Raw genomic sequence first — 24,566 nt, 5'->3', positions numbered from 1 at the left:
GTGATGGAGCAGGCAATGATGGGGTGATGGAGCGTGATTTTGTGCGTATTGGCCGTAGGCCTACAGCTTATGTGCAACGTCTTTTTAGGCCATGTCCACACGTGGTGGAATGGTGGCGGGTTTTCCGTATGGACCCGCAGCAAACCAAGTGCTGCGGTCCGTACGGCTGTCAATTCCCGCACGGGGACCGCAGCGCTCAGGTGGGAAGGGGGGTACAGGGGCCCAGGTTTTATGAACAGCCCCGGGCCCATAGTCCACTTAATCCGCAACTGACGGCAAGGACTCCTGCTCAAACTGTCACTTCTCCAGCTTGCAAGTACTGAGAAAGATAAATTTCAGCTCACCTTTTATAAGTACACGAACTGGTTGAAAAACTCCGAGCATGGATACGTCTCTGCTAAGACGTGTATTGGAATCCAAGAAAGAAAAAGAAGGTCCAGCTCCAGGAGATAAAATCCAGAATTTTTATTGAATCACATTAAAAAATAAATTCATGGCTGCTTGTGATCAAATGTCGGCAATCAATGGAGTTACCGCATGGGGATATTTCCAAAGTCTCTGAACGCGTTTCGAGCGCAAGTGCTCTTAGACTCAGAGTAGCTGTGGAATATCAGCTGGACAACATATAACGTTCAATCACAGGTGATAAAAATCATCTAATCAAGAATGCACAGTTTATAAAACTTGTATCATATGAAAATGGACAAAAGCACATTTATACTATAACACATAAAAAATAAAAATTATATACTCAGTGTTGCAGCATAAATTCCTTCCTTATGCGCCCTATAATAGCGGGCATAGGGTCACTTAATGAGCGACTAGGTGAATGGCTTGATTCCCGTTCTCCAACCCTTGGTACAGTATATCATATACCTGGCCATCTTAAGGATACTAAGGATGTACTTAATATGTTTCATGGTATTTGTTGGGACGCAGATTTCACTTGGGTTACTTGTGATGTTATTTCTCTATATACAAGCATCCCCCATAATGTTTCTATTTTCGTGGTATGTTTCCATCTTCAGAAATACAGTCCTTACTGCACTGATTTACAAAATTATATTGTGGGGTTTTACAGTTTTTGTTATCACATAATTATTTTCTTTTTGATAAAAAGTTCTTCCTGCAAAATAACTGAGTTTCTGTGGGAGCCAAATTCTCACCATCTGTGGCTAATTTGGTCATGGCTTGGTGGGAAGAACTTTTTATCTTTAACCCCTTCCTGACATCAGACGTACTATCCCGTCCATGGGACCCGGGCCCCTATGCCCATGGACGGGATAGTACATCTAGCGCGATCAGCGGCGCCCACGTGGTGAGCGCCGCTGATCGCGGCCGGGTGTCAGCTGATTATCACAGCTGACACCCGGCACTATGTGTCAGGGGCGGTCACGGACCGCCCCCGACACGTTAACCCCTTGCACACCGCGATCAAACATGATCGCGGTGTACCGGGAGTTAAAGGGAAGCATCGGCAGGGAGGGGGCTCCCTCCGTGCTTCCCTGAGCCCCCCACGGCAGCGCAATGTGCAGCGCTGCTGCGGGGGACTCCTTTCCTCCAGGCCCCTGGATCCAAGATGGCGACGGGGGCCTTCGGGGGCCTGGAGGAAGCTGGCTTCCTCAGTGCCTGCAAAGCGCAGGCATGAGGAAGCCTTGTGCACTGCCTGTGACAGATTGCTGATCTGTCACAGTGATCTGTGATGTGACAGATCAGCGATCTGTCACAGGACAGTGATATCCCACCTGGGACTATGTAATAAAGTTAAAAAAAATTTAAAAAAAGTGTAAAAATAATTTTAAAAAAATCGCCAAATAAATTAGTAAAAAAAAAAAAATATTCCCCAATAAATTCATTTTTTGAAAATAAAAAAAACCCAAAACAATAAAAGTACACATATTAGGTATCGCCGCGTCCGTAACGACCCGCCCTATAAAATTGTCCCATTAGTTAACCCCTTTAGCGAACCCCTTAAAAAATAAAAATAAAAAACAAAGCAAAAAATAATGATTTATTATCATACCGCCAAACAAAAAGTGTAATAACGCGCGATCAAAAAGACGCATATAAATATCCATGGTACCGCTGAAAATGTCATCTTGTCCCGCAAAAAACGAGCCGCCACACAGCATCATCAGCGAAAAAATAAAAAAGTTATAGCTCGCAGAATAAAGCGATGCAAAAATAATTATTTTTTATATAAAATAGTTTTCATTGCATAAAACCGACAAAACATAAAAAAACGACCTAAATGAGGTATCGCTGTAACCGTACTGACCCGAAGAATAAAACCGCTTTATCAATTTTACCGCACGCGGAACGGTGTAAACGCACTCCCCCAAAAGAAATTCATGAAACGCTGGTTTTTGTTCATTCTGCGTCACAAAAATTGGAATAAAAAGCAATCAAAAAATGTCACGTGCCCGAAAATGGTACCAATAAAAACGTCAACTCGTCCCGCAAAAAATAAGACCTCACATGACTCGGTGGGTCAAAATACGGAAAAATTATAGCTCTCAATATGTGGTGATGCAAAAACTATTTTTACAATAAAAAGCGTCTTTTAGCGTGCGACAGCTGCCAAAAATAAAACCGCCATAAATAGTAAATCAAACCCCCCGTTATCACCCCCTTAGTTAGGGAAAAATAATAAAATTAAAAAAATGTATTTATTTCCATTTTTCCATTAGGGCTAGGGTTAGGGCTAGGGTTAGGGTTAGGGTTAGGGTTAGGGCTAGGGTTAGGGTTAGGGCTAGGGTTAGGGCTTGGGTTAGGGCTTGGGTTTGGGCTGAGATTAGGGTTAGGGGTGTGTTGGGGTTCGGGTTGGAGTTAGAATTGGGGGTTTCCACTGTTTGGGCACATCAGGGGCTCTCCAAATGCAACATTGCGTCTGATCTCAATTCCAGCCAATTCTGAGTTGAAAAAGTCATATGGTGCTCCTTCCCTTCCAAGCTCTGCCATGCGCCCAAACAGTGTTTTACCCCCACATGTAGGGTATCAGCCTACTCAGGACAAATTGCAAAACAATTTTTGGGGTCCAATTTCTCCTGTTACCCTTAGGAAAATAAAAAATTGGGGACAAAAATATCATTTTTGTGGAAAAAAATGATTTTTTTATTTTCACGTCCGAGCGTTATAAACTTCTGTGAAGCACTTGGGGGTTCAAAGTGCTCACCACACATCTAGATAAGTTCCGTGGGGGGGTCTAGTGTCCAAAATGGGGTCACTTGTTGGAAGTTTCAATAGTTTAGGTACATCAGGGGCTCTCCAAACGCACATGACACCCGCAGACCATTCCATCAAAGTCTGCATTCCAAAATGGCACTGCTTCCCTTCCGAGCCCCGACGTGTGTCAATACAGTAGTTTTCTCCCACATATGGGGTGTCAGCATACTCAGGACAAATTGGACAACAACTTTTGCGGTCCAATTTCTCCTGTTACCCTTGGGAAAATGAAAAAATTGGGGACTAATTGATCATGTTTGTGGAAAAAATACGATTTTTTTATTTTCATGCCCGGGCATTATAAACTTCTGTGAAGCCCTTGGGGGTTCAAAGTGCTCACCACACATCTAGATAAGTTCCTTAGGGGTTCTCGTTTCCAAAATGGGGTCATTTGTGGGTGTTTCCACTGTTTAGGTACATTAGGGGCTCTCCAAAGGCAACATGACACCCGCAGACCATTCCATCAAAGTCTGCATTCCAAAACGTCACTACTTCCCTTCCGAGCCCTGACGTGTGTCCATACAGTAGTTTTCTCCCACATATGGGGTGTCAGCGTACTCAGGACAAATTGGACAACAACTTTTGGGGTTCAAATTCTCCTGTTACCCTCGGGAAAATAAAAAAATTGGGGACTAATTGATCATGTTTGTGGAAAAAATACGATTTTTTTATTTTCATGCCCTGGCATTATAAACTTCTGTGAAGCCCTTGGGGGTTCAAAGTGCTCACCTCACATCTAGATAAGTTCCTTAGGGGGTCTAGTTTTCAAAATGGGGTCATTTGTGGGGGGTTTCCACTGTTTAGGTACATTAGGGGCTCTCCAAAGGCAACATGACACCCGCAGACCATTCCATCAATGTCTGCATTCCAAAACGTCACTACTTCCCTTCCGAGCCCTGACGTGTGTCCATACAGTAGTTTTCTCCCACATATGGGGTGTCAGCTTACTCAGGACAAATTGGACAACAACTTTTGGGGTTCAATTTCTCCTGTTACCCTTGGGAAAATAAAAAAATTGGGGAATAATTGATCATGTTTGTGGAAAAAATACGATTTTTTTATTTTCATGCCCTGGCATTATAAACTTCTGTGAAGCCCTTGGGGGTTCAAAGTGCTCACCTCACATCTAGATAAGTTCCTTAGGGGGTCTAGTTTTCAAAATGGGGTCATTTGTGGGGAGTTTCCACTGTTTAGGCACATTAGGGGCTCTCCAAAGTCAACATGACACCCGCAGACCATTCCATCAATGTCTGCATTCCAAAGCGTCACTACTTCCCTTCCGATCCCCGACGTGTTCCCATACAGTAGTTTTCTCCCATATATGGGGTATCAGCATACTCAGGACAAATTGGACAACAACTTTTGGGGTCCAATTTCTCCTATTACCCTTGGGAAAATAAAAAAAATGGTGACTAAAAGATCATGTTTGTGGAAAAAATAAGAATTTTTTATTTTCACGCCCGGGCGTTATAAACTTCTGTGAAGCACTGGGGGGTTCAAAGTGCTCACCACACATCTAGATAAGTACCTTGGGGGGTCTAGTTTCCAAAATGGTGTCATTTGTGGGGGGTTTCCACTGTTTAGGTACATCAGGGGTTTTCCAATCGCGACATGGTGTCCGATCTCAATTCCAGCCAAAAACGTCAAATGGCGCTGCTTCCCTTCCGAGCTCTGCCATGCGCCCAAATAGTGGTTTACCCCCACATGTGGGGTATCAGCGTACTCAGGACAAATTGCACAATGACTTTTAGGGTGCTGTTACCCTTGGAAAAATAAGAATTGAGGGTGAAATGATCATTTTTTTGAAAAAATATGATTTTTTAATTGTACGGCTTTATGTTATAAACTTCTGTGAAGCCCTTGGGGGTTCAAAGTTCTCACCACACATCTAGATAAGTTCCTTAGGGGGTCTAGTTTCCAAAATGGTGTCATTTGTGGGGGGTTTCCACTGTTTAGGTACATCAAGGGTTTTCCAATCGCGACATGGTGTCCGATCTCAATTTCAGCCAAAAACGTCAAATGGCGTTGCTTCCCTTCCGAGCTCTGCCATGTGCCCAAATAGTGGTTTACCCCCACATGTGGGGTATCAGCGTACTCAGGACAAATTGCACAATAACTTTTAGGGTGCTGTTACCCTTGGGAAAATAAAAATTGGGGTGAAAACATCATTTTTGTGGAAAAAATATGATTTTTTAATTGTACCGCTGTACGTTATAAACTTCTGTAAAGCCCTTGTGGGTTCAAAGTTCTCACCACATATCTAGATAAGTTCCTTGGGGGGTCTAGTTTCCAAAATGGGGTCACTTGTAGGGGGTTTCCACTGTTTAGGTACATCAGGGACTCTCCAAACGTGACATGGCGTCCGATCTGAATTCCAGCCAATTTTGCATTGAAAAAGTCAAACGGCGCTCCTTCCATTCTGAGCTCTACCATGCGCCAAAACAGTCATTCCCCCCCACAAATCAGGTATCAGCGTACTCAGGACAAATTGCACAATAACTTTTGCAGTCCATTTTCTCCTGTTACCCTTGGTAAAATAAAAAAAATTGAACCTGAAGTATTTTTTTTGTGAAAAAAAGTTAGATGTTCATTTTTTTTTAAATATTCAAAAAAATTCCTGTGACGCACCTAAAGGGTTAATAAACTTCTTGAATATGGTTTTGAGCACCTTAAGGGGTGCAGTTTTTAGAATGGTGTCACTTTTGGGTATTTTCTATCATATAGACCCCTCAAAGTGGCTTCAAATGTGATGTGGTCCTAAAAATAAAATGGTGTTGTAAAAATGAGAAATCGCTGGTCAACTTTTAACCCTTATAACTTCCTAACAAAAAAAATTTTGGTTCCAAAATTGTGCTGATGTAAAGTAAACATGTGGGAAATGTTAGATATCAAGATTTTTGTGTGCCGTATCTCTGTGATTTAAGGGCATAAAAATTCAAAGTTGGAAAATTGCGAAATTTTCAAAATTTTTGCCAAATTTCCGTTTTTTTCACAAATAAACGCAAGTTATTTGAATGAAATTTTACCACTAACATGAAGTACAATATGTCACGAGAAAACATTGTCAGAATCACCGGGATCCATGGAAGCGTTCCAAAATTATAACCTCATAAAGGGACAGTGGTCAGAATTGTAAAAATTGGCCCGGTCATGAACGTGCAAACCACCCTTGGGGGTGAAGGGGTTAATACTGATAATCCTTTTTTTGACCATATTGAATGGTATGCTAGGTATACAGATGATTTGTTATTAATTTGGAAGGGGGACATTAATCTCATTCCTATGTCTATAGATTATATTAATTTGAATCAATTTAATTTAAATTTTACTTATTTTTCTGAACCACATAGTATATATTTTTTGGACCTCTGCCTAACAGGAAAACCATTGCAATGTATCTCTACCGCCACCTATAGAAAGAAAACTGCAGGTAATACCATTCTCCATGCTTGTAGTTACCATCCAGCCCATACCATTAAAGCTATCCCTGTGGGAGAACTCACACGTGCTAAAAGAAATTGTAGCACAGAGGACAATTATAAAAAAGAGTTTCTTTCTATCAAAAATCGTTTAAATAAAAGGGGTTATCCTAATTGGACTATCCAGAGAGCTGCAAGTATTGTAAATAAAAAATCAAGGGATACTCTTATCAAGTCCAATTCCCCTATCCAGAAAAATAGTGATTGTCCGACTTTAATTCACACTTAAAGTCCTTATTTCAACCAAATTCCTAGGATCATCAATAATAATTTACATATTTTACGTAAAGATGACACCAAGAATGAATTATTGAAAAATGGAATTAGAATCGTTTCCAGAAAGGCATTAACGTTAGGCAATAGTTTGTCACCTAGTTTATATAGTTCAGAAGAATCTTATAATAGTGATAAAGGTAATTGGCTGTCCACAGTTGGATATCACAAGTGTGGCCAATCACCATGTAAAACTTGTCGTTTTTCATCTAAAACTTTGTCTTTTTCTAATTCTGCCGATAACAAAGTATATAAAATCAAAGAGTTTTTAAACTGTAACTCAAATTATGTTATCTATATTGCTGAGTGTACTGAATGCGGTTTAAAATATGTAGGATCAACTATCCGTAAACTAAAGGAGAGAATACGTGAACATCTATATGATGTTGGGCAAACTACCACCAGAAATGTTTTTAATTTATCAAAGCATTTTATGACTGTCCATAATAGGGATTTATCTGGCATGAAGATTTATGCAGTGGAAAGGATCAGAAGAAACGTACGAGGTGGAGATAGAGATTCCTAAGAAACCGGGAGGCATATTGGATCTATATGCTTGACACACGTGTTCCTTTGGGATTAAATTTAAAGAAGGAATTTATGCTGCACTACTGAGTATATAATTTTTATTTTTTATGTGTTAGGGTGTGTGCAGACGCTGCGGAATCCGCTGCGGATTAATCCGCACGGATTTTGCGAAAACCGCAGATATCTGCGGTTTAGCCTGCGGTTTGGTCCTGCGGATTCACCATCTCCACAATGGTGGAGATAGGAACCCGCTGCGGATTCCGCAGAAAGAATTGACATGTCAATTCTTTCTGCGGTTTCAAAACCGCAGGAAATCCGCGTGGATTTTTCCGCACCGTCTACACTGCGGTTTTTGTTTACCATTCATTTGAATGGTACTGTACACCGCAGCTAAAACTGCTGCGGGTCCGCAGCGGCCAAAACCGCTGCGGAACCGCAGCGGAATCCGCAGCGTGTGCACATACCCTTATAGTATAAATGTGCTTTTGTCTATTTTCATATGATACAAGTTTTATAAACTGTGCATTCTTGATTAGATGATTTTTATCACCTGTGATTGAACGTTATATGTTGTCCAGCTAATATTCCACAGCTACTCTAAGAGCACTTGTGCTCGAAACACGTTCAGAGACTTTGGAAATATCCCCATGCGGTAACTCCATTGTTTGCCGACGTTTGATCACAAGCAGCCATGAATTTCTTTTTTAATGTGATTCAATAAAAATTCTGGATTTTATCTCCTGGAGCTGGACCTTCTTTTACTTTCTTGACTTCTCCAGCTTGGCAAAGAGAGAGTTCGCCCGCAGACGGTCGAAGACCCTGCAGACGTCTCTCCGGTGGGTGGTCAAATCTGGCGAGAAGATGAGTATGTCATCCAGATAGACCACCACTGAGGTAGAGAGCATGTCGCGGAAGACGTCATTAACGAAATCCTGGAAGACAGCAGGCGCATTACAAAGGCCAAATGGCATGACCAGATATTCGTAATGGCCATCCCTAGTATTAAAAGCTGTCTTCCACTCGTCTCCTTCGCAAATGCAGATCAGGTTGTACGCGCCCCTTAGATCTAATTTTGTAAAGATCCGGGCACCTCGCAACCTGTCAAATAAATCAGAGATCAATGGGAGAGGGTATTTGTTTTTGACCGTGATAGCGTTGAGACCTCTGTAGTCAATGCAGTGACATAACTCTCCGTTCTTCTTCTGTACGAAGAAGAACCCTGCACCTGCTGGCGACACCGATTTTCTGATAAAACCTCTAGCCAGGTTCTCCCGGATGTATTGCGACATAGCCTCTGTCTTAGGGAGTGATAGCGGATACACACAGCCTCTAGGAGGTTCTGTGCCTGGCAGGAGATCTATCGGGCAATCGTAAGGACGGTGCGGCGGGAGCGTCTCCGCAGACTTCTTAGAGAAGACGTCCGCGTACTGGTGGTAGGGCTTCGGAAGCAAGGAAAGATCCACAGGCACTTCCGTGGAAGTTACCTGAACACTGCCCCTCAGGCACTTTCCCTCACAGTCCCTGCTCCAACCCAGTATACTCCCAGAAGCCCAATCAATATGAGGGGAGTGGTAATGGAGCCAGAGAACCCCGAGAAGCAGCTGGTCGATGCCATCAGGCAAAATGAGCAGGGGCAGGACCTCATGATAAGAGGGTGAGATAGAGAGCCCGAGTGGAGCTGTCTGGTGGGTCACCTGAGATGGTAAAGGTGCACCGTTAACCACCCTAATGGTCAGAGGTTGAGGCAATAACACCAGTGGAATAGCGTATTTCTGGGCGAATTTCGAAGACATAAAGTTCTCTTCGGCCCCGGAATCCCGGTATCCTCTGCCTCCCAGGTGGACGCCCCACTATCTAAAGTGCCCCGGAATACCGGTTTAGGGGAAAAGAGTTGCCTATTGGACTGACCACCACCTACGGCCACTGGACGTGGTCGTTTTTTCGAGCGCTGTGGACACGTGCTAGCCGAATGACCAAACTGTCAGCATTGATAGCTACGTATGGAGCTTCGCATCGGACGTGGCTTGGGGCCGGTGCGAGACACCTCCATAGGTTCAGAGGATGAGAGCTCCTGTGCGGGATCTCTTAGCAGCTCAGTGAAGGTTGGAGCCAAATTAACCCTACGTCTGGATTGTGCATGTTCCAGCCCGTGCTATGTAAACCAGAGGTCAATGCGAGTGGAGACGGCAATCAGTTCCTCCAGACTTGTGGGAACCTCTCTGGTAGCTAGAGCATCTTTGACATGCTCAGCCAACCCACTCCAAAATACCGGGACTAATGCTTTGTCCGGAAACTCTAATTCGGAAGCCAATGTCCGGAACCAGACGGCATAATGGCTAACCGAGAGCGACCCCTGTGTTAGGGATAATAATTGGAGTGAGGTATCGTGCGTGATCCGTGGTCCCAAAAAGACCTGCTTCAGGGCCGCGAGGAACTGAGCAGCACCCAGAACCACGGGATCATCACGTTACCACAATGGTGTAGCCCACTGTAATGCCCTGCCAGACAGCAATGAGATGTTAAACCCCACCTTAGCCTGCTCTGTAGGGAACCGCGCAGCCAGTAACTCAAGCTGAATAGAGCACTGGCTCATGACTCCCCTACAGGTGGCGCTGTCACCCAAGAACTTGTCGGGAAGCGGGAGGCGAGAGATTGTCGGCGTGGGCAAAAGTGCGGGCACACGTGAGACAGCCTCAGCGACTGTCTGGGCAGCAGCTAGCGCAGCATTCACAGCTGAGTTGGCGCTCTCAATAGCCGCCAACCTGCTCTACAGCTGCCGAATGTAGTGCTGCAGCTGCTGCAGGTCTGCCATTACCAGCCTGACCCTGGCGCTAGTGTAATGTTATGGATGGCGGAACGCACCAAATATAAATAATAGGAGGTGCGTTCGCCGCCTGGGGTCCACTGTGCGGTAGGTGACAAGACCGCTGCTGGACAATGGCAGACTAGCTAGGAGGCGGAGCACTACACTCGGGTTAGTGTCACCCGAGGTGCTAGGCGCGGCTCTGTTACAGGCACAGAGACGCCCTAGAGGAAATAAGGCATAAGCGCCGGACCTATTAACCTCACAGGCTGCCAGCGTGTGGCGTCGCTACCGCGAACGCCAAGAGATGCTGCTGACTGCAGCACGGCTTAAACTGAGGCCGCTTAACGTCAGTGCCGGAGAAGCGGTCACTGACGGACGCTAGTGTATGGTATGGTAGCACAGTGGCGCATAGCTAGCCACTACCTGGCGCTGACTAAACCAACACTCTGTCACCATTCGTAATATCCGAGGGTAGGGGTTTCAAATAAGTCAGTCACCAGACACATGCATCCATCACCATTCACACATAGCAGAGTAAGTCTACACTAGCGCATGGCCGAGCCGCCATGCAGGCTTTTTATAGCCATGCGCTTCCGGGACCTTCTAATACTCTGGGAAGGACCAATCAGATCCAACACAGGACCTGAGCATGTGACCCCTGCTCTCCACTGAGAGGTCATTTTGCGGGCATGCCCAGCAGCAAGGCGAGAGGACTTGGCCTCTGGAGCGGTTCCCTGCAGAGCAGGTTGCGCTACCATTGCTGCACCAGAGGTGGCAGCAACATCCAGGCTCACAGAGCGAGTCTGAGCAGGATGCCTGGATCGCAGGGATTGCTGAGCAGGTCCCTGAGCAGTCGGAGGGGAATGGGAGACCGCTGGATGTACGGCTCTGGATTCCTGTTATGCAGACCCAGGAATCCGACGCCTAACATAGAATTATAGAAAAAATATATGAGACTCTTAGCATAAAATTTGGCCAAATATTATCTGCCCACCAGCCAACGTCAAGGCGGCCTCAAATCTGATGGGTACCTACACTGTGTGAATACCTCTCTAAGGCTGATGTCTGAATTCCTGGGTGAATGTGGACACCTCTGTCAGCAATGCCTGCATTTATGGGTAAGTAGGAACCTGCTATAATTAAAATCACCACCTGGTGGAGGGCGGAGTGCTCGGTCAGTAAGCTAACATACAAGAGACAAAAAAACTGACTGGCACATCCAAACTAATGTGAATAGGTGCATACCAAGAGGAGCTACCCCCATATACAATATACAAAGAATGGTTGCACTCTATCATGCTAAGGCATGTCAATGTGGAATATATGACCCTTGCAGTCACCTTTCAATGTACAGAGATCTGTAAGGGACTCACTGGAGGAAGATCCTGTTCAAAAATCTGCCTTGCCCGAGTCTACCAAGAGGCCGCAAGGACAAAGCCTTCAAGATATATGCAATCGGGATGACCAAATTAATATGTCTTTAGCCAGGTCCATCTTCTTTGACAACTTTCGCATTGTAGGCCCCGGTTCTCCCTACTCCTTGAGGACGTGCTCAGGTACCGTTGAGACAGCGAGGAGGGAAGCAACTGGATACAAGTTGGAGTCCATAGATGGCCAGACCAGCCTATCGCTACCGGCCATCCTGGAGTACAACCAGATTCCCAACAACAGGTCCGAGATACCTTCACCAGAGGTGGCGACAGATCACCCCCACCTGAAGCGTATAGCCCACCTGATACCTGAATTGGATCCAGAGGCCCCAATAGCTTTACTCCTAGGAAGAGATATACTACGAGCCCACAAGACTAGAGTATATCAATGGCTCCAGGAACACTCCGTATGCACAAAGGTTCGACCTTGGATGGGTCATTATAGGAGACGTCTGTCTAGGAGGAGCACACAAGCCAACCGCAGTCAAAAATATGCTTACCAGCACACTAGAAAATGGACGTCCGTCTCTCTTCCAGCCATGTCACAGTAGTCTGCTGGTGAAGGAATTACCGAACAGCACTCCCCTACCTTGCCCTTTCTCAGTTCGTACCAACGAAGAACACGACTGTGAAGGTGAACAAGACCACATAGGATGCACGGTCTTCCACGGACAAAGGAAGACGACAAGGTAGCGATGTCTATAGAAGACAGGATGTTCTTGGACATCATGGATAGACAGATAGTCAAAGCCAAGTTGACCAGTTGGGTTGCACCTCTACCATTTCGACCTCAGAGAAGACGCCTACCCAACAACAGGGAACTGGTCTACAGCTGATTCATCTCCCTCAGACACAAGCTTCAGAAGTCACCTGAGACGAAGGAACACTTCTTTACCTTCATGGAGAAGATATTCCAGAAAAACCACCCAGAGATTGCACCTACACTTCGGCACTCAGAGGAGTGTTGGTACTTGCCCATCTTTGGAGTGTACCATCCTAAGAAGCCAGGTCAAATAAGAGTGGTATTCGACTCAAGTGCCAAATGAGAAGATGTCTCATTGAATGATGTCCTACTGTCGAGCCCAGACCTCAACAACAGACTTCTGGAAGTACTACTCTGTTTCCGCAGAGATTCAGTGGCATTTATGGCTGACATACAATAGATGTTCCACTGTTTTCTCATCAAAGAGGAACACAGAAACTACCTGAGGTTCTTCTGGTACCGCAACAACGACCCGGACAAAGACATCGCAGAGTACCGGATGAGGGTGCACATCTTCGGGAATAGCCCTTCCCCGGCAGTCACTATCTATTGCCTCCGACATTCCACCAAAGAGGGTGAAGAAGAGTATGAGTCAGACTTCAGATACTTCGTACAAAAGGACTTCTACATAAACGACTGTTTGAAGTCCACACCAACAAATGAGGCCGCAATCAGTCTACTTAAAAATTCTCAAGAAATTCTTGCTCAGTCTAACCTAAGGTTACACAAGATTTCCTCCAAAAGCCGAGAGTTGATGGAAGCCTTTCCCTCTCAAGACTATTCCAGTGATCTAAAAGACTTAGACCTAAACATCAACTCCCTTCCCATGCAGCGGAGCCTTGGATTGCTTTGGGATCTGAAGATGGATGCTTTCACCTTTCAGATCAGCAAACATGAGAAACCGTTCATGCGCAGAGGAGTTCTTTCTTTCGTGAATAGTCTATATGACCCCCAGTAACCATCCAAGGAAAAGTGATGCTAAGTGGTGTTTCCTTGTTTGTGTTTTTCCTTAGTGTGTATTAGTACACTGGTGGGGCCAGTGCCTGCGCCACCCAGTTCCCTAGCAAGGGATAGGTGTAGGGCGTGCTAGGGCGACAGGTTCCTGATCGGCGCCCGGTGCGGAACCGGCATAGGGAACGTTAGGAGCGTTAGGGACACTGACTCAGGGGAGTGCAGGAGGTCTCCACGTCCCCTTTCCCTATCGCAGGGCCCACCATTGTAACTGTTTCCCTTCCCTTTGTCTTGTTGTTTTAGTTACCGGCCTGCGAGCCGTGTCACACAGGGCAGTATCACGTGCCGCGTCCTGTTGTTCTAGTTACCGGCCTGCTGGTCGCATCACGCAGGACGGGTCCATGTGACAGTGTTATTTTCCCCAAAAGAACCAAATAGTAACATCCGTTGTTGCCAAGCGAGGAGTTTTCTGTCCATTATTGTGCAGCAAGTTAATTCATATTGTAGTACCAGTTATAACCATTAGAGGTTATTAGGTACCCATTTGTCCTGTTCCTGGATAAAGTAAGCATTTCTCTTTAAACAGTGTGTTCTGATTAGAACCACCCACTTATTTTCCCGGCCAAGAAGGTTTGCAGACATTTTCCCCCAGACCTTTGAATCTTAAACACATGTTCCTAGCACTCTCTCCCTACAAATCACTGCTCCTGACAAGCGGATTCCGGTGAGGGTCAAATGTACCTACATGTTTGTGTTAGAACAGTTATGCAGCCACCGTGTAGCATACTGTGTAGTTAGGCATGTTGTGCTTTGTATCATATTGTTGTTTTCTCTGTATCCAAATAGATGCATGTCTGTTTAAGTAGTACAATGCTGGCAGCCTGAACTCGCTCTAGATACCCATGTTAGCTGTATCTCTGTGTTATGTTGTGTTTTGTGCTATCTCTGTAATGTTCCTGTTATTCATGTTATTGCATCCTGTATCATGCTGTAATGTGCCAAGTACTGATACATTGTTATTTCCTTGTAGTTTTTACCATCCGTTATCGTCCACTCTCATATCGTCCACATCATCCATTATTGTCCATGATTGTCCACCATTATTGTCCACCATCATCGTTCACTGTTACCAAGTTCACATCATCACCTCAATAAATATACATACAGTCTGTTTACTGGGGAAGTGGATGAGGTTTAGCTGTATGCTGAAATCCATACAGCACCATATGTGGAGGAAGGCAGAACACGGTCAGTGTAGAGTCGTTTTCGCTCTCTGCCGGTCTGTAGCTTTGTTGTCCCCAGTGTCTGCTGCTTGACCTTGCTGTAATGGTCTGCCATCTTAGAAATTTTAAGGATGGAGGCAACATGATGCTCGCTGTATCTCTCTGCTAATAAAGCCAGAATTGAGCTAGTCTTTTCCTCACTCAAGACTTTTCTTCTCAACTCTTTTGGCATGGATAAAAGTTATTTTTTCATTCCTATTACTTCTGGGATATTACTAGCACTTGTTTTGCCATCCAGCTTGTCCTATTGCCAGAGGATTGTGAACACCACAGCAGGGTTTTTTATACTTTCGTTCATTATATAAGATTTGGATCAGGATGGCTTGTACATTCTTTGATCAAAATTATGTTTACTAAATACTCTTATTATTCTTATTATTACTACCTTCATGCAATTTTTGCAATTTATTTTTTACTTTTTTATTTTAGGATATTTGTTTTTTGTTTCTGGTTTTCTCTGTGTAAAGGTCATGTTTCTCATTTTGTACAGAAGAAAGTATTCAATGAGAATATTTCATTCATTCAGATCTAGAATGTGTTATTTGAGTGTTCCCTTTACTTTTTTGAGCAGTGTATATACAATTATACACCCACATTATGAAGCTTATATGTAGCTGCAGCAATGGTCAGATGACTATATACACTGCTCAAAAAAATAAAGGGAACACTAAAATACCTCATCCTAGATATCTCTGAAATATTCCAGTTGCAAATTTTTATTCATTGCATAGTGGAATGTGTTCAGAGCAATAAAACATAACAATTATCAATGTAAATCAAAATGAATATCCCATGGATGTCTGGATTTGGAGTGATACTCAAAATCAAAGTGGAAAATCAAATTACAGGCTGATCCAACTTCAGTGGAAATGCCTCATGACAAGGAAAAGTTGCTCAGTATTGTGTGTGGCCTCCACGTGCCTGTATGACCTACCTACTGTACAACGCCAGGGCATGCTCCTGATGAGGCAGCAGATGGTCTCCTGAGGGGTCTCCTCCCAGACCTGGACTAAAGCATCCGCTAACTCCTGGACAGTCTGTGGCGCAACGTGACGTTGGTGGATGGAGCGAGACATGATGTCCCAGATGTGCTCAATCGGATTCAGGTCTGGGGAATGGGCGGGCCAGTCCATAGCTTCAATGCCTTCATCTTGCAGGAACTGCTGACACACTCCTGCATTAGGAGGAACCCAGGGCCAACCGCACCAGCATATGGTCTCACAAGGGGTCTGAGGATCTCATCTCGGTACCTAATGGCAGTCAGGCTACCTCTGGCAAGCACATGGAGGGGTGTGCGGCCCTCCAAAGAAATGTCACCCCACACCATTACTGACCCACTGCCAAACTGTCATGCTGAAGGATGTTGCAGGCAGCAGATCGTTCTCCACGGCGTCTCCAGACTCTGTCACGTCTGTCACATGTGCTCAGTGTGAACCTGCTTTCGTCTGTGAAGAGCACAGGGCACCAGTGCCAGTGGAATCCTGGCATTCTGTGGCAAATGCCAAGCATCCTGCATGGTGTTGGGCCGTGAGCACAACCCCGATCTGTGGATGTCGGGCACTCAGACCATCCTCATGGAGTCAGTTTATAACCGTTTGTGCAGACACATGCACATTTGTGGCCTGCTGGAGGTAATTTTTCAGGGCTCTGGTAGTGCTCCTCCTGTTCCTCCTTGCACAAAGGCTGATGTAGCGGTCCTGCTGCTGGGTTGTTACCCTCCTACGGCCCCCTCCACATCTCCTGGTGTGCTGGCCTGTCTCCTGGTAGCGCCTCCAGCCTCTGGACACTATGCTGACAGACACAGCAAACCTTCTTGCCACAGCTCGCATTGATGTGCCATCCTGGATGAGCTGCACTACCTGAGCCACATGTGTGGGTTGTAGAGTCCGTCTCATGCTACCACGAGTGTGAAAAACATTCAAAAGTGACCAAAACATCAGCCAGAAAGCATTGGTACTGAGATGTGGTCCCCACCTGCAGAACCACTCCTTTATTGAGGGTGTCTTGATAATTGCCAATAATTTCCATCTGTTGTTTCCATCTGTTGTGCTGTGCACAACAGCATGTGAAATTTATTGTCAATCAGTGTTGCTTCCTAAGTGGACAGTTTGTTTTCACAGAAGTTTGATTTACTTGGAGATATATTCTGTTGATTAAGTGGTCCCTTTATTTTTTGAGCAGTGTAAAAGTTGTGGCCAAAAGTATTGACACCCCTGCAATTCTGTCAGATAATACTCAGTTTCTTCCTGAAAATGATTGCAAACACAAATTCTTTGGTATTATTATCTTCATTTAATTTGTCTTAAATGAAAAAAACACAAAAAGAATTGTCCTAAAGCCAAATTGGATATAATTCCACACCAAACATAAAAAAGAGGGTGGACAAAAGTATTGGCACTGTTCAAAAAATCATGTGATGCTTCTCTAATTTGTGTAATTAACAGCACCTGTAACTTACCTGTGGCACCTAACAGGTGTTGGCAATAACTAAATCACACTTGTAGCCAGTTGACATGGATTAAAGTTGACTCAATCTCTGTCCTGTGTCCTTGTGTGTACCACATTGAGCATGGAGAAAAGAACTGTCTGAGGACTTGAGAAGCCAAATTGTGAGGAAGCATGAGCAATCTCAAGGCTACAAGTCCATCTCCAAAGACCTGAATGTTCCTGTGTCTACCGTGCGCAGTGTCATCAAGAAGTTTAAAGCCCATGGCACTGTGGCTAACCTCTCTAGATATGGACGGAAAAGAAAAATTGACAAGAGATTTCAACGCAAGATTGTGCGGATGTTGGATAAAGAACCTCGACTAACATCCAAACAAGTTCAAGCTGCCCTGCAGTCCGAGAGTACAACAGTGTCAACCCGTACTATCCGTCGGCATCTGAATGAAAAGGGACTGTACGGTAGGAGATCCAGGAAGACCCCCCTTTTTACCCCGAGACATAAAAAAACCAGGCTGGAGTTTGCCAAAACTTACCTGAAAAAGCCTAAAACATTTTGGAAGAATGTTCTCTGGTCAGATGAGACAAAAGTAGAGCTTTTTGGGCAAAGGCATCAACATAGGGTTTACAGGAGAAAAAAAGAGGCATTCAAAGAAAAGAACACGGTCCCTACAGTCAAACATGGCGGAGGTTCCCTGATGTTTTGCGGTTGCTTTGCTGCCTCTGGCACTGGACTGCTTGACCGTGTGCATGGCATTATGAAGTCTGAAGACTACCAACAAATTTTGCAGCATAATGTAGGGCCCAGTGTGAGAAAGCTGGGTCTCCCACAGAGGTCATGGGTCTTCCAGCAGGACAATGACCCAAAACACACTTCAAAAAGCAATAGAAAATGGTTTGAGAGAAAGCACTGGAGACTTCTAAGGTGACCAGCAATGAGTCCAGACCTGAATCCCATAGAACACCTGTGGAGAGATCTAAAAATGGCAGTTTGGAGAAGGCACCCTCCAAATATCAGGGACCTGGAGCAGTTTGCCAAAGAAGAATGGTCTAAAATTCCAGCAGAGCATTGTAAGAAACTCATTGATGGTTACCAGAAGCGGTTGGTCGCAGTTATTTTGTGCAACCAAGTATTAGGTTGAGGGTGCCAATACTTTTGTCTGGCCCATTTTTGGAGTTTTGTGTGAAATGATTAATGTTTTGCTTTTTGCTTCATTCTCTTTTGTGTTTTTTCATTTAAGACAAATTAAATGAAGATAATAATACCAAAGAATTTGTGTTTGCAATCATTTTCAGGAAGAAACTGAGTATTATCTGACAGAATGGCAGGGGTGTCAATACTTTTGGCCACAACTGTATATATATGTATATATACACTTTATATCGCGTCTAGTGTCAGGATGTCATATTTCTGCAGCTGGGCAAAGGTTAATATTGGATTCAATTTATCATTTTTGGCAGAGACTACCAAAAGAAGAAAATGAGAGGAGAAAAAATCATCATAAAACCCGGTGGAATCGATGGAGTGCTGTAAGCTCGCGGTATTGATTTGTTTTTTTGCTTCTGAATCCAGACAGATTGTTTAGCAGAGGAGAGATTTTTCTGACACACTAATTGACGGGGTAGCAGTCAGCGAGGAGCTGTGAGTAATCTACTGTCTATGGTCTTCCAGACAGAGAGTACTACAAATTCCAGCAATACCTGCAATCTGTCACAGTCCAAATGACTTCACTCTGGAAGATTTAGTCTTCCAGGTGGAAATCTGGCCTTGACTCTTTGCTATATGACATAATGAACGCAGCCATAAAACCTGCATAAATGTGCAACAAACGTCAGAAAGTGCCAAAATCAGACACATTCAGGTTTAATTAAAGAGATTTTGATTGTCTTGAAATTAATTTCTTTGGTATGAGGATAGTGGGAATAACACTTTAATAACAGTCTATTAAAATACATGGATCCAAAAATGATGGCATTGAAAATACAACTCGCCCAGAAAAGCACAAGTCCTCATGGAGCTAAATAAAATAAGATATATATGGCTGTCAGAAGTCTTTGATGAAAAAGAAAAACAAAGCTGCGTCCGCAGACTGGCGACACTGCACAGCATAGAAGGTGACGTCGTGCAGCGCCGTGTCACACTGTGGAGCTCTACAGCCTCCTATTAGGAATACATCCAATCAGGGTCGGACTGGCCCACTGGAGAACCTGAGAATTCTCTGGAGGGCCCAGGCACTGACACCTGCTGGCATACAGGGCCAGCAGCTGCCTAGGGCCCCCGCTGTTCCAGGGGCCCCCAGCCAGTGGCGTGTCGCTAATAGTGGCACACCACACAGCTGCTATAGAGGCCCCATCGGAGAAGCAGCAGGTGACAGGAGGCAGAAGCCGGCTGCTGCGGATAAAGCCTGTCCCTGTAGGATGGAAGAAAAAGTTTAACCAACAGGGATGGAGGGTGACCCACTTCTTGCCATAGACAGACACGAGATTGAGACAGAGTTTGTATTCAACAGGTCTGTTTTTATTGGCAGTCCTTCTGACGACCACCACAGCTCATCACAGCAGTTTCACACTTCTCTGTGTGCAGGCTCGGGTACCTTCACTTCATCAATCTGAGTCCACTGTCCGTTCAATACCCACAGATCGTCTTTGTCTGTGGCTACCATCCTCTGGGCCACTCCCGTGACCGCCTCAACTGTCAGTCCTCTCTGGAGCCTTTCTACTGTCTCTATTACTGCAGCAGAACTTCCTCTCTAGTGTGCTCCCCTCACTGACAGGACCTTCCTGAACCTTCCCTCAGTCTTTTATACTCCCAGTCCTGGTAGCTCCGCCCACTATCACCTGACAGTTTCTCTGACCAATGGCAGTTATTCAGTCCCACTCTTACACTCTCTACTGCCCTCTAATGGTCAAACTATAATACAGCACCCTTTCTCTTTATCTCAGCGCTTTCACACCTACACTGCGCTACCCCTCTGCCTCTCACTACAGGCAGATCTGTCCGTCAGTCCAACTTCCCTACACTCTCCCTTCCTTTATCCATTGTCATCCTCGACAATCTTGCCCTATTCTCCAGGAGTGTACCTTCCACCTTTCTCATTTTATGTGCCCCTTTTTCCATTCGGACCGCCATAACCAAGGCCCTAACCTATTAGGTCATCGTCAGCGTCCTTCTATTCTTCTGGGGGTACGTGGTACAGGGGCCTGACTTAAGGACCACTGTCTGTCTCCATTCTACTTGTCTCGTCGTCCTGCCAACTTAAATAAGTCATGGTAGGCATACTCCAAGTAATCGGGACCTGTTGAACACACATTTCTTTTTTTTATTATAACACTTCAACATTTCAAATTTACTACACATCTTACCACGTTTACTGCAATACGTTTTTATCAGAACATTTTTTTTTTAGACTTTTACTTTTCTTTAAACAAAACAATACACTCTTTAAAATGTTAACCATATGAGGACAGGGGTGCTCCCCCTTCCTTTAAAAAGAACACTCCCTCTAGGCATCTCTGCTGCACCAGGAGTAGGGTATTTTCCCTGTGGGGACGCGGAACAGTCCCCTCATTGTGCAACGGTGCACTGCAGTCCCGGCAGTCCATTGTAGTAGGTACTCCGGGCCACCTCCTGGCGGCCGATGTTTCGCCACAACAGGAGACTCCACAGCCGTGGGGTCTCAGGGATGCTTGTGGTATTTCTGGGCCTCAAGTGTCCCTGATGCTCGAGACCCAGAAGTCCTTGTCTCTTTATGGGGGCTCGTATCTTTCAGGGTACGTGAAGACGGCCACCGCATAGTAGCGGCGGGGGCAGTACTCCTTATAGTAGGACACCAGATCTCCCTACCGCGGAGCCCGGCCGTGCTTGATTCAGGCTACATTAAGATAAATTTTGTAGCCAGTGGTCAGGTCTCGAATAAAGCCGTAGCCCTTGCCGGTATCCATGTACACCAGCCGCCCGTACGACCGAGAAGTAGACATGGCGGCCTCCCCTTTCCCATGGAGTAGCGCCCACACTTCCCGCTCTTTAGCCTTCTTCTCAATAATCTCCACAACCCAAGTGGAGGGTCCGGTATAGTCCGCTGTGTCCGGTGGGCGAGCCGCGATTGAGAGTGGAGCAGAGGCGGCAGCAAACATTGGGGAGCAGGCCGCAACCGGAGTAACAGATGGGACAGAAGCGGCCACAGGTATCATCGGATAGGCTGTGGAGTCGGCCGCAGCCGGGATCAAGGCGGCCGTGAGCTCCGGTGAGTAGGCTGCAGCCGAGGCCATGGACGGGACAGCAGCTGCTGCGGATGCTGGTAAATAGGCCGCGGTGGTCTGCGGCGGGCCCGAAGTGACGGCAGGCTCCGATGAATAGGCCACGGCTGGAAGGCGGAGCGCGGCAGGGGCAGCCGCAGGTTGGTTCAGCACCGGCGCCGCCGGGCGGTGCGGTTCGGGATTGTGATCAGGAGCCATAAAGTCATCCGGGGCAGTGGTTGCTGGAGAGCCGGAGGTCGGCTGAGGGCCGGTGTCAGGGCCCAGGGACCTGTCTGGTGTACTGGGCATGGGGGCGGGATCTGTCTGTGGTGCCGCCGGCTGAACCGGGGAAACGCTCATCTCCCCCGGCATCGCGGCTCCCAGCAGGCTTTCCCGCAGCTCTTTTAGTAGCCGTTGGTCTTCACCCTGCTGTCCGGCAGGGCTGGCCTCCAGGCCTGATGGTCCCGCGGGGTGAACTCGTGCTGCTCCTTCCAGCAGCGGTTCCAACAAGGTCCGGGGTATCGAGAATGGCTCCCAGGGGCAGGTCTCCCGACGGGATTCAACCTCCTGATGCCATTTCCACTCCAGGCGTCCGCGGCCACGGCAGCTGCAGCGTTGCATCTCGCCCGAGTTCCCGAAGCACAATGGCAGCTGCACCCAGTCTCTTCACCTGGGCCACTCCCGCTTTTGGGTGGGGCGTTGGTCGGCCTCTCCACCCATTTTCCAAGGTCCAGCATGGGATGGTTGCTGTCTCCTGATGTAGGCCGCTCCCCCCAGGGACGGATGCGACATAGTCCTAGATTGTCCAATACGGCTGCAAACTCATGTGCCTCTTCCTGACGCTGAAATGCCACAGCCATTTTGACAGAACACTTTTCTGCTCTGGTTTCACTTATTGACAGCCTGCAATCTGAAGCACAGTCCCAAATTGTAATCCACAGGAAAAAATAAACTTCTTCACCCTGTACAGCTTGGGGTCCTTTAGTACTAGGTGGCAGGTTTGCCACTGAAGGTGTTGTATTTGCGTCAAGGGTCCTGCTGACTATGCAGGATCCTTGCCGCAAGGATGGAAGAAAAAGTTTAACCAACAGGGATGGGGGGTGACCCACTTCTTGCCGCAGACAGACACGAGACTGAGACAGAGTTTGTATTCAACAGGTCTGTTTTTATTGGCCGTCCTTCTGACGACCACCACAGCTCATCACAGCAGTTTCACACTTCTCTGTGTGCAGGCCCAGGTACCTTCACTTCCTTTGTCACTATAATCGTGGCATTCTCTGTGGCTCTTTTCACTGTGGCTGCCCTAGGCACATCCACCACAGCGCTTCACCAATCTGTGTCCACCCTCCGTTCAATACCCACAGACCATCTTCGTCTGCGGCTACCATCCTCTGGGCCACCCCCCATGACCGCCTCAACTGTCAGTCCTCTCTGGAGCCTTTCTACTGTCTCTATTTCTGCAGCAGAACTTCCTCTCTAGTGTGCTCCCCTCACTGACAGGACCTTCCAGAACCTTCCCTCAGTCTTTTATACTCCCAGTCCTGTAAGCTTCGCCCACTATCACCTGACAGTTTCTCTGACCAATGGCAGTTATTCAGTCCCACTCTTACACTCTCTACTGCCCTCTAATGGTCAAACTATAATACGGCACCCTTTCTCTTTATCTCAGCGCTTTCACACCTACACTGCGCTACCCCTCTGCCTCTCACTACAGGCAGATCTGTCCATCAGTCCAACTTCCCTACATCCCCACTGCTAAAGAGAAATTAATATTCACTCTTCCCCTCGCCAGTTACCACAACTGTCTACAAAGAAAACTGTTGCTGATAGCAACCAATCACAGCTCATTTTTCATCTTTTAACCCCTTCACCCCCAAGGGTGGTTTGCATGACCGGGCCAATTTTTACAATTCTGACCACTGTACCTTTATGAGGTCATAACTCTGGAACGCTTCCATGGATCCTGGTGATTCTGACATTGTTTTCTCGTGACATATTGTACTTCATGTTAGTGGTAAAATTTCATTCAAATAACTTGCGTTTATTTGTGAAAAAAACGGAAATTTGGCAAAAATTTTGAAAATTTTGCAATTTTCCAACTTTGAATTTTTATGCCCTTAAATCACAGAGATACGGCACACAAAAAACTTGATAACTAACATTTCCCACATGTTTACTTTACATCAGCACAATTTTGGAACCAAAATTTTTTTTTGTTAGGAAGTTATAAGGGTTAAAAGTTGACCAGCGATTTCTCATTTTTACAACACCATTTTATTTTTAGGACCACATCACATTTGAAGCCACTTTGAGGGGTCTATATGATAGAAAATACCCAAAAGTGACACCATTCTAAAAACTGCACCCCTTAAGGTGCTCAAAACCACATTCAAGAAGTTTATTAACCCTTTAGGTGCGTCACAGGAATTTTTTTGAATATTTAAAAAAAATGAACATCTAACTTTTTTTCACAAAAAAAATACTTCAGGTTCAATTTTTTTTATTTTACCAAGGGTAACAGGAGAAATTGGACTGCAAAAGTTATTGTGCAATTTGTCCTGAGTACGCTGATACCTGATTTGTGGGGGGGGGACGACTGTTTCGGCGCATGGCAGAGCTCAGAATGGAAGGAGCGCCGTTTGACTTTTTCAATGCAAAATTGGCTGGAATTCAGATCGGACACCATGTCACGTTTGGAGAGTCCCTGATGTACCTAAACAGTGGAAACCCCCTACAAGTGACCCCATTTTGGAAACTAGACCCCCCAAGGAACTTATCTAGATATGTGGTGAGAACTTTGAACCCACAAGGGCTTTACAGAAGTTTATAACGTACAGCGGTACAATGAAAAAATCATATTTTTTCTACAAAAATGATCTTTTCTCCCCAATTTTTATTTTCCCAAGGGTAACAGGACCCTAAAAGTTATTGTGCAATTTGTCCTGAGTATGCTGATACCCCACATGTGGGGGTAAACCACTATTTGGGCGCATGGCAGAGCTCGGAAGGGAAGCAGCGCCATTTGACGTTTTTGGCTGGAATTGAGATCGGGCATCATGTCGCGATTGGAAAACCCCTGATGTACCAAAACAGTGGAAACCCCCCACAAATGACACCATTTTGGAAACTAGACCCCTAAGGAACTTATCT

General features: G+C 45.7%; 1 protein-coding gene across 1 annotated transcript in view; it reads left to right on the top strand.

The window, feature by feature from the left end:
* LOC141085676 (uncharacterized) overlaps nucleotides 1-20,976 on the top strand; it is a 49,910-nt gene extending 28,934 nt beyond the window's left edge. The window contains exon 3 of the mRNA XM_073571251.1: nucleotides 20,951-20,976. Within this exon, the coding sequence (XP_073427352.1) occupies nucleotides 20,951-20,976 (26 nt within the window). The remainder of the gene's footprint in view (nucleotides 1-20,950) is intronic.
* The last annotated feature ends 3,590 nt before the right edge of the window (nucleotides 20,977-24,566 follow it).

Source organism: Dendrobates tinctorius, unplaced genomic scaffold (genome assembly GCF_039654945.1).
Source record: "Dendrobates tinctorius isolate UK_male_01 unplaced genomic scaffold, ASM3965494v1 ptg000028l, whole genome shotgun sequence".
Classification (NCBI taxonomy): Eukaryota; Metazoa; Chordata; class Amphibia; order Anura; family Dendrobatidae; genus Dendrobates; species Dendrobates tinctorius.
The sequence above is the reverse complement of the archived record's forward strand: the minus strand, read 5'-3'. Positions and strand labels throughout refer to the sequence as shown.